This window comes from Mauremys mutica, chromosome 23 (assembly GCF_020497125.1).
Source record: "Mauremys mutica isolate MM-2020 ecotype Southern chromosome 23, ASM2049712v1, whole genome shotgun sequence".
Taxonomy (NCBI): Eukaryota; Metazoa; Chordata; order Testudines; family Geoemydidae; genus Mauremys; species Mauremys mutica.
In genome coordinates this window covers 18,378,055-18,394,343 of record NC_059094.1, presented here as the reverse complement: position 1 = coordinate 18,394,343, position 16,289 = coordinate 18,378,055, and the positions used below count along the sequence as shown (strand labels likewise).

The following is a 16,289-nucleotide window of genomic DNA, read 5'->3' as shown; positions in this document are numbered from 1 at the left end:
CATTACTCTCTTAAAATACAGGTTGTGTGAAGTCTGCTCACAGTAGGATATACTATCTCATAAGCCCTCAGAGAATTTTACTTCATCTCCGTGAACCTGCTTCATCTCAAAAAATGAGGACATGTCCTTTGATCATCTATGATCCCATTTAAATATTAACTACACCACTGCCTGAAGTGTCCTGTGCTATTTCTCCCCCTTTCCTCCACCCCACCCCATGCATTCTCCTAAAATAGGAAGTGGTTAGTTACATTAAATAAAATCCAAACTACTTCAAGCCTACAAGTTGAATTTGGTGATCGTTCCTCAATACCTTTCCCTCCTTCTGAATACATCCTTCCTTGGTTATTCTTGGTCCTGACTCAGAAACTGCTGCTTGAACTTACATAAAATGATACCAAACACTTGGCATTTTCAATAATTTTTCTCAAATTTTCAGCCATGTACAATTTGAACATAAAAATCTACAGCACCATCTTCTGAAAAGGCACTTTCTGAGGACTGTCTAGCTTTAAAAAAAAAAAAAATTGCTCCAAGTTTTAACAGTGGAACTTCTTTGCTTTAACAGGACACTACAATAAACTACCCATGTTAAGATGAGGGGATCTCAGACAGAATTCTAACAGTCAGGGGCACATGGCTGGAAAGGTGATTGGTATGGGTCTCTCCACCAACTCCCTAGTTTCTGTAACAGTGATGCTTTTGTTGGTTTGCTTCTTTGCAAACCTTCACCTACCCTCCACCCACACTGCTTCCCATGGGTGCCTTTGGCTGCTCAGGCCACAAACTAATTTTAAACCTCAGTGCTTTAGCGATTGTATTCTTGGGACTCTGCTAGATAGGTAAAACATAGGGTCCTGTACACATCAGATTCACACCTCACAACTATTGTAAAGTTACGAAGATTTTCTACTAGTAGAAAACACTGAGATTAGCGCTCACTTGAACCTTAATAATCTTTTTCATTTTTACAAAAATAATATATCTGAGTGAATTGGCTAAGTGAAGTTTTTATAATTAAAAGATGTGCCAAAACACAAATGGTATCCCATACACAATGTCAGATTCAAGTACTATCTTTGGGTAGAAAGTAAGCAAGGAATATTTGTCCCTTTGACATCTACATGGATTTTCTATCTGATAAAATTAACTGGCCAGTGGCAGCCACATTTACTCCACAACACTGCAGCTGCCTGAGCATTTGTCTGGCATGAAAAGAAACTTCAAGATGACCATTTGGAAATGAAAAGTTATGGTTTCAATGTATATAATCAGAGCTTCTTTGATTCCTCAGTTACAAAAAGTGCTTTGAGAAAGGTTATATCCTATCAGTTCACAAAACTGAGAACATATCAAAGGCGGACAAGTCTCAAGTTTTGAGTAAAATGTAAATCCAGAAAGGCCTCATCCTTTTGAAACTGAAGAAATTGGAACTTGGAAATTTCACACTATTGTGCACTCGAGCCCTAGTAGAAAACAAACAAGCAGCTAGGATGTGTACAGAGCATGATTATTCATCTAATGTCCTGTGCCTAAACATTGATCGGACAAGTATCTGCACAAAAAGAAGAAATGGAAACAATTTAGGACCAATGGCATCTTGAAAGAATTTGACTGACAGCCTTCAGGAATCCATTTCAACTTGAAAGCTGTTACAAGGGCTAAACTACCTTCTAAAAGCATCCCAAAATGAATCCTAGGGAGATAACCTTTGCATAATTTCATCTAAATGGTTTAACATTTGACAGCCATCTAACAATCCTGAGTAAAATGGCCACAGTGGAAGTGCCCCACAAATCAAAGCTGCTTTGTTTGAGTGGAATTGTCAGTCGTGCTGTTAGCAGATGCTGCAAGAGTTTAACGATTCAAACTACTAAAAATTCTCAACCTCTTTCCAACGTTGGATCCACTAATCACTAGATCACATATTTAAAGTAATTGCCATTATCAAAAACCCTTCTGTTAAGCTTCAGAGAAGCACTGCTATTTCTAGGACAGTGGTTCCTAAACATTGGTACATGTACCAGTATTGTTATTTCAGGTGTGTGTGGCTAGTATCCTTGGTTGCCCACCCCAAATTTTGTGCTGGGTGCCCAAGTGTATGCTCCCATTGTTTGGGAGGTTAGTGGCACTTGTTAGTACAAGGTAAGGTCTTAGTCTGGTGAACTGGTACAATGTCTGAGAAGATTGGGAACCACTGTTTTAGACAGATGTATGCACAAATGAGGCCAATGTTTCCGCAAAATGGAACTGTCAGCCTTTGCCCACATCCCTGTTTGGGCTATATACAGAGTGCTCCTGGAAAGATAAAGGGATAATGTGTGGTGCACTCGAGATTTCTCTAAAAAGCACATAAAACTTGAGAAAACTTTTCTTGAAAGGAGAGCAGGTACAAAAATAAAAAAATCCATATACTCCTGTGAAAATATACAGGAAACTGCCACACAGATGAGGTACCATTTTATCCCCCCACCCCCTAAACTGCAAACATCAAAATATATATAAGTCTTTAGACAAAGGAAGAATATCTGGCTATTTAATCTCAATTAAAATGACAGCACCCTTTGTTACACTTGATATTTCACACTGTTAATTTTCTTCTGAAATACGAGATACCGCATCTAACTCTAAGCCTTGGTTCCTGCTCATCTCCTCATTTCCTAGTGCAGTAATTGTCCGTCTCCATTTAAATAAATATAGCAGCTACAGTATCATAAACGTGTGGCCCTCACAACGCCAGTAACTTGATATTGTAATACAAATATACGTATCGGCACTTTTGTAGACATTTGCAAAACTAAGAATATAGAGATTAAAACTCCCAACTTCTCTTCACATGAAAACCAGTTACACTGGCCTGCTGAGCAAACATTTTTGAAGTCATTTCCCCAATGGATTTTTTTTTATATTTTAAGTTTTTGGTGAAAGTAGCAAGCAAAGTAAGTAAAACTTTCAAATCAGACTGGAAACTGTATAGTGTCTTTAAAAGAAGAGTTAAAGGCCATATTTCTTTTTTAAAAAAGGGCTTTTCATCAAAATGCCAGTTCACAAAAAGTCCTTGTAAAGCAGGTTTTTCTAAAAAAGCCCCTTCAATTTAAAAAAAATTAATCTAATGTAAAAAGCCTAACCTGGGCCTTTTATAAATGGTCAACTAGCTAGAGCTCTTCTAAGAGGAAACTGACAAGTTACAGAATAAAAGATGGAGAGATTTGTTTGGAAATCATCTTGCTCCAATCATTTCATTATATTGACCTCCCTGCAGCAGTTTTATTCAAAGGAGCTGAAAGATAAGTGCATGAAGCAGCCAGAGAACACTGGGACACTTCAGTTAGGAATCTGCAGTCCTAGAATCCCACTAACAATGAAAGAGACTCCTAAGAGCTGGTTGGCTACATAGAGATCTGTTATAATAGTCCCCTTTTCTCCTGAGCCGCTAGGTACACTGCCTACCAGCATGACTATTTCCAGTGCAATTTTAACTCTGCAAAAAATCAGTTTCTTTGCATTATGTTTCTTGATATTGGGAGAAAAATATATATGTATATACACCAACTATTTAGTAAAGCGCTTTGAGACAGTGTTGTGAACAGCACTACATACATTTCAATACAATGTACAAATGCACAAAATACAGTACTTAGTTTTCTGGCAGAAATGGGGGAAATGCATGCCTGTTGAAGCAAAATGGGCTCAGATTTTAGGCTCAAAATACAGTAAATTGGCAAATATAGTGGATTACATGAGAATGACAAGAGACAAATGAGATACTTAAACCAACCAATTGGTTTTCGTGTGAAGAGCAGGTGGAGTTCAGAAGGGCTGGGATAACAGCAATGCCCATATAAACAATCTGCAGTATATATATATGCATATATACTATGAACCAGTGCAAATAAAACAGTCAAAAATGCAGTTCACGAGGTTACAAAGTGCAAAACTCCCCGATGCCCAGATGTACTGAATACATGCTCATCTCTATCATCTTTAAAATACTTGTTTTAACTTTAAAGTGGAATGAACAAAAGTCCCATTAATGTTTTGTTTCACATTTCAGTGATTTAACTTGTTAAAATTATCCCAGCCCTCTTAATTTATTTGTAAAGTGAAATGAAGCCACCAACACCTTAATTTTAAAAGGAAAGCCACTTATAATGAAATAAGCAAAAATGCTTAAGAACTTCATTAACTTCTTAAGACATTTTTATGATTAATGTCAGCTACATTAAAGACAGCATCTGAAAACCTGGATCTTCAATGAAAAGTCTTCAGTCTCTTAACCCCAAAATGTACACAATTCCTTTGTTAAATCAAAATACTGCATTGATTGCCAATATTAAAGCTTGCAGAATCCTAGAAGCATAGGTTTTGCTGTTCTTAGCTGGTTTGATTTAGAAAAGGAACATGTTTGACTCCTGATGACTATAAAACTTTCCTTTTGAAATTAAGGCTTTTACTTTGTCCTTTGAAAATTGTGGAGGTGTCCATTCTCCCACAGTTAGTGGTACAAACGCCGCTTTAATACAGCTAAACGGACACATTTTTCCTTTAGAACGGCTTATTGCACTAAAAGATAGCAAAAACAAGTTGTCAGTTTGTTTGTTTTTTTAAAATAAACATGGTTACATTTCTAAAAATAAAAATTGATGTTGCCCATATGTTCTGTAATAATTAAATTAAAGCATTATTATTCTAATAAATATAAAAGAAAGAAGCTAAACTTCAAAAACACACATATATATGAAATCACATTAAGGTGTGAGAGGCAGCAAGTAACCTAGCAAATAAAGACCTCAACTCTACAGTTTCGTTTCTGGTGTTTACTATGAGTAACCCCATAAAACAAGGAACATCTGATCTTGCATGAAGCTCAAACTATATTTACGACTTGCCAGATAGAGAATTAGTTGAAACTTCTGGACAAGGTAAAACAGCAGCTTTAGTAAACTCACCAGGGAGCAAGAAGAGTTTGGATCACTACTGCTGCACAGACACCACTAGATTTTTTAAAGGGAATTATTGGAGTTGAGGACTCCAAATCGTGAAGAAAGACACAAAGGCAGCAGTTGGCTAAATTATGTTCAGATTAATGGACTAATGTGTGCAAAACCCTTCCCCTAATTTTTTCTAGTTAGTGCTGTACATTGAAATGTACTTGGATATGTTCCCATTCAAATGCTGATGGCAATATTGAGAGAAAGCCTCCTCAATGTGTTGGGGTAAAGATAAAAAGGCTATTTTTTGCACACTTCCCCCCTCAACAATCATTGTGATTGTTCCATAGGTTGTTTGTGTTTTTTTAAACTACACCATTAACTTTTTTTTGCAAAGATAGTTGTGCTGCCGAGCAACTTGAGGTAAAGGCATAAAAGGGTTAGACTACAAGAAATAAAGAAAAAGTAACTGATGACGACGGCACTTCCTACAGAAGACCGCCCCAAAAAAGCAGTTGGCTGGTTTCATATTGCATAATAGTGCTGTGTTCCTCAATGAAGTAAACAATCCTTCACGTGTCAATTTAAGGATTAGCCCCTTGCCCCTGCACAGTGTCGGCTTCAGCGTGATCGGAGGCGCACCCCATAAACTGACCCTACCGGAAACATACATTGTATGTGGCTTAATTTTTCAGTTCTTCCTTTCAGTGAGTATGCTCCGATTTTATTGATTTATTTAAGCGAAGTACATGGTGCGTAAGGTGTCTTGGTGAATCTGTACAGCCTTAGCAAGGGCCTGTGGGTCTCTCCCATTGCTTTGTCCTGAAACATGGCTTCCTTCAGCACTGCAAGACAAAGTGAGAAATATTAAAACTAGCAGAAACTCTTTCAATTTGAATTGCCATCGTTTACCAGCACTGCATTATTTCAACACTCGAGAAGGGAATGTGACAATTTCTTTGAGCAGAGTACAGTGAGAACTCCTGGGTTCTACTCAGCTTTCTCAGCAACTTCATGGCTTTTGGCAAGTCCCTTCACCTCTGTAGCTCACATAGCCCATCCATAAAATGGGTATACTACTTCTTACCCTGCCTGGTGCTTTTCAGGCTTAATATTTGTAAAACACTTTGAAACCTTAAAATGAAAGGAATTAGACAAGTGCAAAGCATTATTACCACTCGCCTCATTCACGGCAGTATTTCTGGTTTCAGGATTAGAACTTTAATGCACGTGAGTGTTTTGGCCCATCTCCATGCAACAATATTAATTAAACAAAAACCTTTTTTTTTTTTTAACTCAAACTTTAAATTCTGTATATAATAGAAAGCAAACACCACACTACATGCTTATGTATAGTGGTAGTAGTAAGGAAATGTGTTTGAAGACCAGTCCCACAGGTGATAAATTAAGCTAATGCTCAGTGTGCATCATCTACAGCAGTGGTTCCCAAACTGTGGGTTGTGACCCCAAGTGGGGTCACTCCACCATCAGCAGATGGGGTTGTGGCAATCCTGAGCGTGCGGAGGATGCCATTTTGCAAAATGGCGTCTTTTGCACACCATGACCTCACATGCATTGTACATGCGATGTCATGCTGCATGGAGGATGCTATTTTGCTCTACAAAAACAGCACCCCCATCCATGCAGCATGATCTCACGCCATGTGTGTGCAAGGTCACATTGTGCAGAGAATGCCACTTTGTAAATCAAAATGGCATCCTCCAGGCAGCATGACCTTGCACAAATGGTGCGTGTGAGGCCACGCTGCATGGAGGATGCCTTTTTTAATCAACATCCTCCAGGCTGTCTGGGATTGCAGAAAGCAGTACATATGAAAATGAGGTCATGCAGCAAAAATGTTTGTGAACGGCTGATCTAGTCAGATAGTCTAAAGCCTGACAATATGGAAAGGGTTTTGGGCTGAGGACTGAAAGGGGATACAAATATAAGCACCTGTGTTTTCATTTACCTGTCATGTTCTTTGTCCACAAGATGGTATCGTGCTCTGAATGCTACCAGGTGAGCATAATACGCTGGTGCAGGTATAGAAACAGATCGTGTGCAACGCACATATGTGTGGCAGAGCTGGTAAGTCAGCAGCTGAAGTTCATCTGCAGTAAAACAGTTATCATCCCACAAAACATGATAGTGTGAGGGACGGCTGGTACCCTATGGAGAAGGGAATATCAGTTCACTTGTCTGGCTCTCTCATATGTATCAAGTCAGACTTTAAGGCCAGGAGGAATTATTATGATTATCCAGTCTAACCTCCTGCATAATACAAGCCAGAGAATTTCACCTAGCAATTCCTACATCTAGCCTATAACTTCTGGTTGAACAACAGTATCTCTTAAATACTTCAAGTGACAGAATGCATACCACATTAGGTAAACTGTTTCAATTGTTAGTTACTACCACTTAAAAATGCGCACCTTATTTCTGCTTTCAATTTATCTAGCTTCAGCTCTGAGCCATTTGATCTTATTATGTTGCTGCTAAATTTATCAGCTCCTCCACCACTACCAGAAATCTCCTCCTCATGTAGGTACAGTACTTATAAACCATGATTAACTCACTCTCATACTTCCTTCGGGTAAACTAAATCCATCAGGCAGAGTCTGATGAAATTCATCCTAGGGTACTTAAGGTACCAGCAGAAGTAATCTTGGAAACCATTAGCAATTATTTTTGAGAACTCAGGGAGGATGGGTGAAATCCCGGAGAGTGGGAGAAGGGCAAACATAGTACCTATCTTTGTTGAGAGCGATCAGTAATTCAAACCAAAAATACCCAGAATATTCTTGCTGCAGTCCACCAAAATTTCCTGCAGTTTGGTCAAAATTTCATGAAGAACAGAACTTAAAACTTTGAAGAGTTTAACTTTTTCTATTCTTCTGAACTCAATATTTTGATGCAATTTTCCTCATTAAGTTGGATTGCCATTGCACTGCTGGCAATACCACCAAACTGATAGATTCAATTTCATTATCCTATAGTTTACCGTCAGTCTAGGCTTAAGTCAACTAATTTTCAAGGCTGCTTTCAATCCTCAAATTGAATCAAGTTCTCAAATGTAAATAATGTTCATTTCATTACAACTAAACAGATGTTTAACATAGTGTTCTAGTTTCCTAACTAATATGAGGAGGGTTCATTACTTTTCTTCAAATAAACCGACCTCATGTCAGGACAGAATATGAAAATAAAAAGGTACCCTAACAGCTCAGTTAAGTAAGTCATTGGTAGTGCTGGTCCCAGAGACAGGTTTCACAGCTCTTAAGGAAACAGAACGAGATGTTTGTCTAACACACAGTTTGCGGGGGGGGGGGGGGAAGAGAGAGAGAGTGGGGGCATATTTTCAAAAAAGGGAAAGAATACTTGCTGTAGCCATATGTATTAGTTTATAAAGGAAGGTATCTTACCTGTATTCCAGCATGGCTACAGAGGTAAAAATCAAACTCGTATGGGTGTGTAATATCTGTATCTACAGTTGTTCCAGCTGGAATGTTGCCACTTCTTCCAACCTACAGAGGGGTTTTGATGAAAGCACTATTAGCTAGTCAATTTTTTAGAAAATAAAGCAATAAAAAATTATGATGTACTTATGCCATCCAACCGTAACTTTAAAATACAACATTCTATTTAAAGTATACAGCATTCAGTGAATGGAGCCCTGACCTTAACCCCTCCCCCTTTAGAATATGCAAATATAATAATCTGTGATGTTTGCTTTGGACAAAGCACTCCCCTTTTCACTCTAAAGTTAAGCATGCTGCATCCACAGCACTTTCAGCTCCATCTGCCTTCAGAAGGGGGAAGTAGCTAAAGATTTAACTATGTATATTTTGGTTTGTGTACCCACCCAGTCTGCATTACATCACTCAGAAAACATGTAAACTTGACTGAAATAAAGTCCTTTGTGGTTTCACATTCTCTTGCATTTAACATTTTTGTAGCGCCTGTATGGGAGGAGCGATGGCTCAGTGGTTTGAGCATTGGCCTGCTAAACCCAGGCTTGTGAGTTCAATCCTTGAGGAGGCCATTTAGGGATCTGGGGCAAAAATATGTCAGGGGATTAGTCCTGCTTTGAGCAGGGGGTTGGACTAGATGACCTCCTGAGGTCCCTTCCAACCCCTGATATTCTATGATTCTATGAAATAGTATTTCTAGATATTTAATTTCTTCTAAATGTCATTAACATGTGTAATTCTACAAGAACTGCCCACGGTCAGCAGCTGAAGTTTTACAACTGAATTTAGAATAAAATAAAATAAGATCTTCAAAGACAAAATAAGTTGGGGATCAATTTTTTGCACCTGTCAATCTTGAGCATCTCCTTTGAATGTGAGGAATACATCAAGTGGATTTTGTACATTTATACAAAAATACTAGCACAATCTTTTCTTTATTAGCCTTTTCACATACATAACTACACTGGAATGGGCTAAGGATTACCCTTTCAGTTCTGTCCGCACAGAACAATCGTGTGTGGTGTCGTTTCTGTACTACGATGTAGGTTATTCCTGGCTGGTAATCTTTCTCCAGACTGATGCAGGCCTCTCTAATTGCCAGCAGCTCATAATACAACACCTACAGTACAGAAACAATAGATTAATTTACTCTTACATTGTACTCTGCACATTGTGTCTAGTAAATAGCACTCTGTTTTCAACCATTTGATATAATACATCATTACTTTCCTCAGCCCACAATCTGAAGAACTCCAAGCAGTTTCCACCTAATGAGATTCCCTAGTTGGGATTTCACACTTCCATAAGAAGTGTAGCCAATACATTGTGGTGCTACATCTTAACTCAGATGCAAATGTAAAAAATGGAACTAACATTTCTCAATTCAAATCTTGCCACAGTAAAAAATTCAAGTGTAACGAACCTGTCGAAATTGTCCTTCAGAAACCCCATCCCTGTAGAAGATGATACGTGTGGGCTTGAATCGTGTTGACTTGTAGAACTGGATGAGAAGTTCTCTTACCATGGAGGCCAAATCTTGGATAATCTCCTGCCGAGGCCTTTGAACTCTCACTGTGGCACAATACCTGCTTGGATGAGCATCCATACTACCTACAACCTATTGGGGGGGGGGGGGGGGAATGAGAATGTAAAGGATCCATGTGGAGTTGATACAAAGTATTTTACCAGGGAAAAGGGAAGAGGTTTTAAATTTAAAGGTTTGTTTTAAGAAGAGAATAGAGAACAATCAGATCATTTAAGCAAATGGCACAGAACTTATTGTAAGATGTGGGTTTAGAAATCTTAAATCTGTTACAGCAGAGTGTTTGAAACTTGCCTTTTACCAGCCCTCCACAAAAAACCCTGTTTTATATTTGCCTTGGAATTATTCTTCCTCTTTCGTTGGCAGTGCAATATTTCCTCTTCTACCCCCACTATAGTAATTCAAGCAAAAAGTCCTCCTGGTTCATTGCCTCTTCATTAGGAACTCTGAATAGTTCCCCTTCCATTCTGGGAAATATAGCAGATAATGTAGCAAAGAGCAGCATGAGTACCCAAGTGTCTAAAGATCTCATATTACAGCCCGCTTGTCCTTCCCAGGCTGAAAAGAAGAAAATTATTGAAGATCTTCCTGCCAACACCAGTCTCTTAAAGTCATTTTTGTTTAAATATAAACACAGCAGCATTTTGTTAGTTTAACGATTAGAGGTGCATGGTTTCTTTCTGAATTTAGAGCACTTACAATTCAGTTATGTTCTCTTAAAGAACTATTATTTAATAGCACCACTGATGTAACGTCATCTTCACTAAGTATATTAGAACACTAAAAAGCATTAATCAGAAATTTTAAGCAGTACTTTTGTTTTCAAGAAGCTGTCTGATTTCTGTATGCGGAGAACTGGAATATGCAGGGGAAAATGGAAGCCACATCAAAAGTCAATTAATGTATGACGTTTCAGTCCTCTCATAAATGTGGCTGCATTTTCTATTCTCTCTTTTTCATAACATATGAAAACAATTAAGCCAATTTCATAGGACTTACAGCAGCAATGGAAGGCTTCTTTCCATCCCCAGCAGGTGGATGAGTGACATCTGCTCCCAAAAAGATCACTGGTTGTTGGAACACAGAAGGTCTTTAAAAAAAAAAAAAAGTGACAAGTCAACCTAGCATCAACCATTCACTTACAATTACACTTCTCAATTTTGTTTCTTAACTTGAGTATGGGTAGGGAAGGAGAAGACATTTCTACCAGACATTCAGAAGACTATGTTTAGCCAACGCAATCAGTGTCCGGCATATTGTTGTGAACTTTTCCTAAAACACTCTTAATAGTCATTCCAAAATACATCACTGTTTACTGCTAATACAATGCTATTACTGAAATTAGTTTAAAAACCATGACCCAGCATTAAAAATAATTCCCTACAAAGACATATCATGACTGTTATCAATCATGCTGATTAGGGTAGTATCTAGAGGCCAATCAAGAATGTAGCTCCATTGTGCTAGGCACTGTACAATGTACACTGTACAATGGCAAAACATGTAGCTAGAGTACACATACTGTTCTGGGTGATGTGGCATGAGTAGCAAGGAGGTATGTTAAAGCTTGCAATCCATTCTCATGGACTAGAAAATGGACTATGTGCTTCATGTGTCACTTCAGCTACCGATACCTGGGCACAGAGCTTTCAGAAACAGTCTCCAGAGAGAACTTGCAAGAGGTTATTCTGGGCCACCACATTACCTTCCGCATACTCCACTTTTTCCAAGAATAAATCTGTTCTAGTGACATTTGGAGCTAAGGTGTCCAAATGCCCAGTCTCCAGGGTGGATACGAAGGTCTCTGCTCTCAATGGATTGTTTGTTCTAAGACAATGGAAATGCATTTAGACTAGACTAGTAGTACAATGACCCTGGCCAGTGAGCCATTATCAGGGGAAACTTCTAACCAGTGAGATCTATTAGAACAAAGGCCTCATAAGCAAGGTAGTAGAAGCCTTGTCACTTGAAACATTTAAAATAGACTGGGACAAAGCATTTGAATTCAGCACACAGAACCATCATACACTAGCAGGAGGATGATCTAGAGGACTTATGCAGCAGCAGAGGTGAAAGACCCAGAGTACATGCTCTACCACTGTTAACAGCACACAGGACAGCAGAATTTGTCAGCTGGCTGAGCACTGTGATCTTCTCTTAAGAATGCTGTGGTATCCTACACTTCTACCCAGACAGTTTCTATAGATGGAATCTTAACTTAATACTTCCATTCAAAGACAATACCTCTATTACGCCAGGATCTCCTCTCATTCATTTCTCTTCAAGTACTGGGTAGTGGCCCAACATCTCAAATGGGGATTTGATTTACAACCTTCTGATTCAGAGACTAAACAGCCATTTTGACACCTACTGGGGAGAGCTTCAATATGACCCAAGTCTCCACTTACCAGATCAGGTAGGAAGTGTTCTGGAGGTCACTGCTGAACCAGGATGTGCTGTGAGATGCAATGTTGCAATGCCAAGAGCAGCATCTTTGGTTTCACAAATAACATACCATTTTGCACTTAACCCCCTTTCCAATTTTGGATGTTAAATACCAAACTGAAAATAGACACAAGAATAAATCCCAAAGTGGCCCCCCATTAGAGATTCTTACCGTTGATGAGGTACAAGAATGTTGTTGATTCCTCCTAATTTAACATTAATCTTTAGGCACAGGTTTGAGAGAGTCTGAGGAGATGTTTTTATGACATTCTTGACTTGAACGCACTGCGTGGCCATCCCCAACAGCGTATCTCCCACACGTTTCACCTCCGCTGAGAAGCAAGCATTAAATTAATTTTTTTTTTAAATCTATTAAGATTTTTAAGCCTGTTTGAAATTCAGACAGAGAACAGAACACAGCCAAAGCCACTATTAGTCAAATTTACAGTCTAGCCTATCAACTTCCAATTCAAATGCATGCTTTGACCTGTCTCCCAATTCATTTTAGGCTATGATAAAGCATCTGGTTTTGGATGACTAAAGGACAGTCATCTAGAATTTAGCGTCTTACAAGCTGAGGAGCAAGTACACCAGCTAGCACACTTGAGCCAAAACATATACCCTCCCCTTATGTTATTCCCTTACCATACACAGGTGTTTTCCCTGGCAGGATGACAATGATGAGCTGGAGTCCTGAATAGGTGTTTTTAAGGTGTCGGAACATTGGCTCCACACTGTCCGCACCCTGTGCATATTTGCAAAAACATGGCTGGCCTTGGATTGGCATCCCTGCATCCTTAGAAATCTTGCGTAGCTGGTCTGTGAAACCCCTAGTGAAACAGAATGGAGTTTACTGAACTTCAACAACAGCATCCACTGTACTCTGATTATAAGGATGGTGACAGTCTTAAAATACCATTATGAAAGGTTAGAGAGGGCAGACTTTATAGGGCTTTAGGACAAACACACTAAGTAGCATGCCCCATTGTACCAACACCACAAAAAGAGAAACCCTTAACAAACAGTATCAATGTACACTTTCAGCTGCAAAGATGACAGATTTTCCAAGCTCCAACACAGAAGTAAAGAAGTAGTTTTGCATTCCAAATCAAATGCCTACCCCAGCCTGAACACTAGGCTAGAATGGGCACTGGATATGTAGCAAGTGCCATCTTAGAATTTTGAAGTTGATGTGTTCACTGAAAGAATGGTACAATGCCTGAACTAAGACATGCCTTACTTCAGTATTTCTTCTCTGCATTGTCTCTGCGTTGCAAAACAAGCTATGGCCCACATTTTGATCTCAACACCAGTATGAAACTGTTTCCCTCGCATATCCCATACGCCATGGCTTGGGGTTGCCACTGTTCGATTCTATGGAGATAGAAGAAATACGCTGATATTCAACGGATTGAAACAGTGAGAGGAAAAAAAGCACCATTTTCTATTTTAGGAGAACACCCCTCGCAATCACAAGGCTTGTGGCTCAAATTCTGAGCTCCTGCAATGCTACAAGGGAACTGAGCTGTCCCAATGTTTTCAGTTTTACATGGAGAATCATTTGTGGTTTATTGTAAAGCAAGATTAAAAAAAAAAAAAAATTCTCACCCGTCCTCCATACTGCAACATTGGAGCTGGAAGCACGCGCCCCGTCACATGGGCCATCTCATCCCGAACTTTAAATTGAAACTCTTGAACAAATGGATCTGCATCATAATTTGCACTTCTTACCTGGGGAAAGGAGAAGTTTCCATGTTACAAAAATTCTTCAATTTTTAATCTGCATCTACAAATAAGATAACCAATAACAGAACTGCATAAGTGTTCTGGTAAGTGTCCTCCTTTTCACTAACAGCAAAAACTAAGGATCGTACTGAACTGTCCACCCTCATTTACCCAGCCACTGATTAACCAAAACTCTGATTCAAACCACTTGCCCCAGGACACGAGATCTTACTTATTCTCTTAAGTTACCCAAACACCAATTTATTAAATTTTTGCTGCTGCAAATATTTTGCATAAAAAGTGTATTGTATTAAAGAGTATCTAACACGCATGACAATGCTGCTTCAAAACAAATTTTAGGTATATCTAGTTATCTTGCTAAAGTACAGAAGTACCAATTAATTGTAAAATTAATCTCTATTCTGTATATTGCTTGCAGGTATAACACGGAATTTTAATATAATTTGAAAAAGCTACCTAAAATTCAATTTTACTATGATATTACTAAGTCAGTGTGAAAATGGCCACTTGATGTTTAGTCACTCCACAATATGCATATTCATGGCATTCAAAGCAAATTTTTTGCTGCCCTCAGTATGAAGGACAAACTAGGTTATGAAAACCCAGCTGTTTTCAGTTCCCTTTGAATATCAGCACTCAAGAGAGGATCATGAATTAGCCTTTTCAGCATCTTTCAGAAAAGCCTTATTCCTATTGAACACAAATTCTCAATTGTCAGCTCAAAAGCACCTTTTTCAAATAAAAGTTATCCTTTAATTTTTTGTGATGTTATTCAAATAAAACAAGATATTTCCAACAGTTCCAAGTCTGGAAAATGTTAATGTGTTTTAGAAAGGCTGGTTCCGTCGGGCAGAAAGGGGGAAAAAACAGGACTGTCAAGTGGTGCTATTTTAACATATATTGAGGACAAATATTGCCCATTGGTTAGAGTGCTTGCCTGGGACATGGGAAACAGTTTCAACTTCCTGTAGAACCTTAGACAAGTTACTTAATCTCCGTACATTTGCTCCCTCCATCTGTAAAATAGGGATAGAATAGTACTTCTCTACCTCACAGCAGTGTTCAGAGTATATCAAAAGATTAAAGATTGTGAGGTGTTCAGATAATATGGGAATGGGAGGGGGCAGATAAGCACTGGAGGTAGGTAGGTAATTTACATACATTAACTGTGAGAACATCCCTGTAAGGCAGTTAAGAACTCGGTTCATCTTTCAGATTGTCGATAATGTCAAAAATGAAGGTCTCATTCCAGCAAAACACCAGCACATGCTTAACTGTAAGAACCTGAAGTTCCATTGACTCCAATGGGAGACCTCAGCTGCATAATGTTAAGCACATGCTTCAGTGCTTTGCTGAATCAGGTATAAAGCAGCCAGGGTAAGGTCCATGATTAGAACACAGGCGTCCCTAACATTTCAGTCTGGGCTCAGACAACACCTCTTATTTAATTAGAGATCTCTAATTAAAGAATTACTTTTGTTAATAAAATCAAGGAGGGTTCCAAATGCTGGAAGGGATGTACCAAACAGGTTCTGGTGGCCACATGGTATGTGGAAATTATGGACCAGGGGGGTTGGCCTGAATGCTTGACCTAGATATTCTATTTAATGGGAGGGATCAGAGGAGTCATGGGAGCAGGAGCCTTTAGGACATTTATCTGAGAATAAAGTAAAAGGCTTTAGTAGTAAAGGACAGAGATAGGGTTAGGTATAGAGAAATGGAATTGTCTTCACAAGTGCAATGCAGTTTAGTGAAGATAAACATGCTTGCTCATCCTCTGATACAGAAGTTATGAACTAACCAATCTGCTAATTTCCTCTTGTCTATCTGGGGCAGATCTTGCTGTTGCCTTTATCATAGTTGATGTCTGATTGTCTGTTAGCTTCTTGATACATCGCTGGCCTGCCACAATGTTACATACCTTTAAAAAACAAAAAACAAAACAAATTGGTAGATACAATTGCAGTCTTTACAGACGCAGCACTCCTAATATTACACAGGGAATTATGCAGTGACTACACGCAAATCTTCAATATACATGTAGCTGATACTTAAATCTATTTTTCATAGTGACTTGATTGGTATCCATACTAATAAAAGGAAAAGATTGTCTGGTTTAAAGTTTACCTCTATCTGTAGTAAAACCAAAGCAGT

General features: G+C 38.7%; 1 protein-coding gene across 5 annotated transcripts in view; it reads right to left on the bottom strand.

Annotated features, from left to right (window-relative positions):
* Window positions 1–4,604: 4,604 nt before the first annotated feature.
* LOC123355572 (protein argonaute-3) overlaps window positions 4,605–16,289 on the bottom strand; it is a 50,301-nt gene continuing 38,616 nt past the window's right edge. For all 5 annotated transcript variants that reach the window (XM_044998188.1, XM_044998190.1, XM_044998189.1 and 2 more), the window contains 11 exons: window positions 15,937–16,056; window positions 13,998–14,120; window positions 13,630–13,763; window positions 13,035–13,219; window positions 12,562–12,721; window positions 10,944–11,034; window positions 9,825–10,019; window positions 9,387–9,521; window positions 8,354–8,455; window positions 6,901–7,100; window positions 4,605–5,776 (listed from right to left, as the gene is read on the bottom strand). In XM_044998188.1, coding sequence (XP_044854123.1) covers window positions 5,668–5,776; window positions 6,901–7,100; window positions 8,354–8,455; window positions 9,387–9,521; window positions 9,825–10,019; window positions 10,944–11,034; window positions 12,562–12,721; window positions 13,035–13,219; window positions 13,630–13,763; window positions 13,998–14,120; window positions 15,937–16,056 — 1,554 coding nt within the window. In that variant the 3' untranslated portion in view covers window positions 4,605–5,667. The remainder of the gene's footprint in view (window positions 5,777–6,900; window positions 7,101–8,353; window positions 8,456–9,386; window positions 9,522–9,824; window positions 10,020–10,943; window positions 11,035–12,561; window positions 12,722–13,034; window positions 13,220–13,629; window positions 13,764–13,997; window positions 14,121–15,936; window positions 16,057–16,289) is intronic.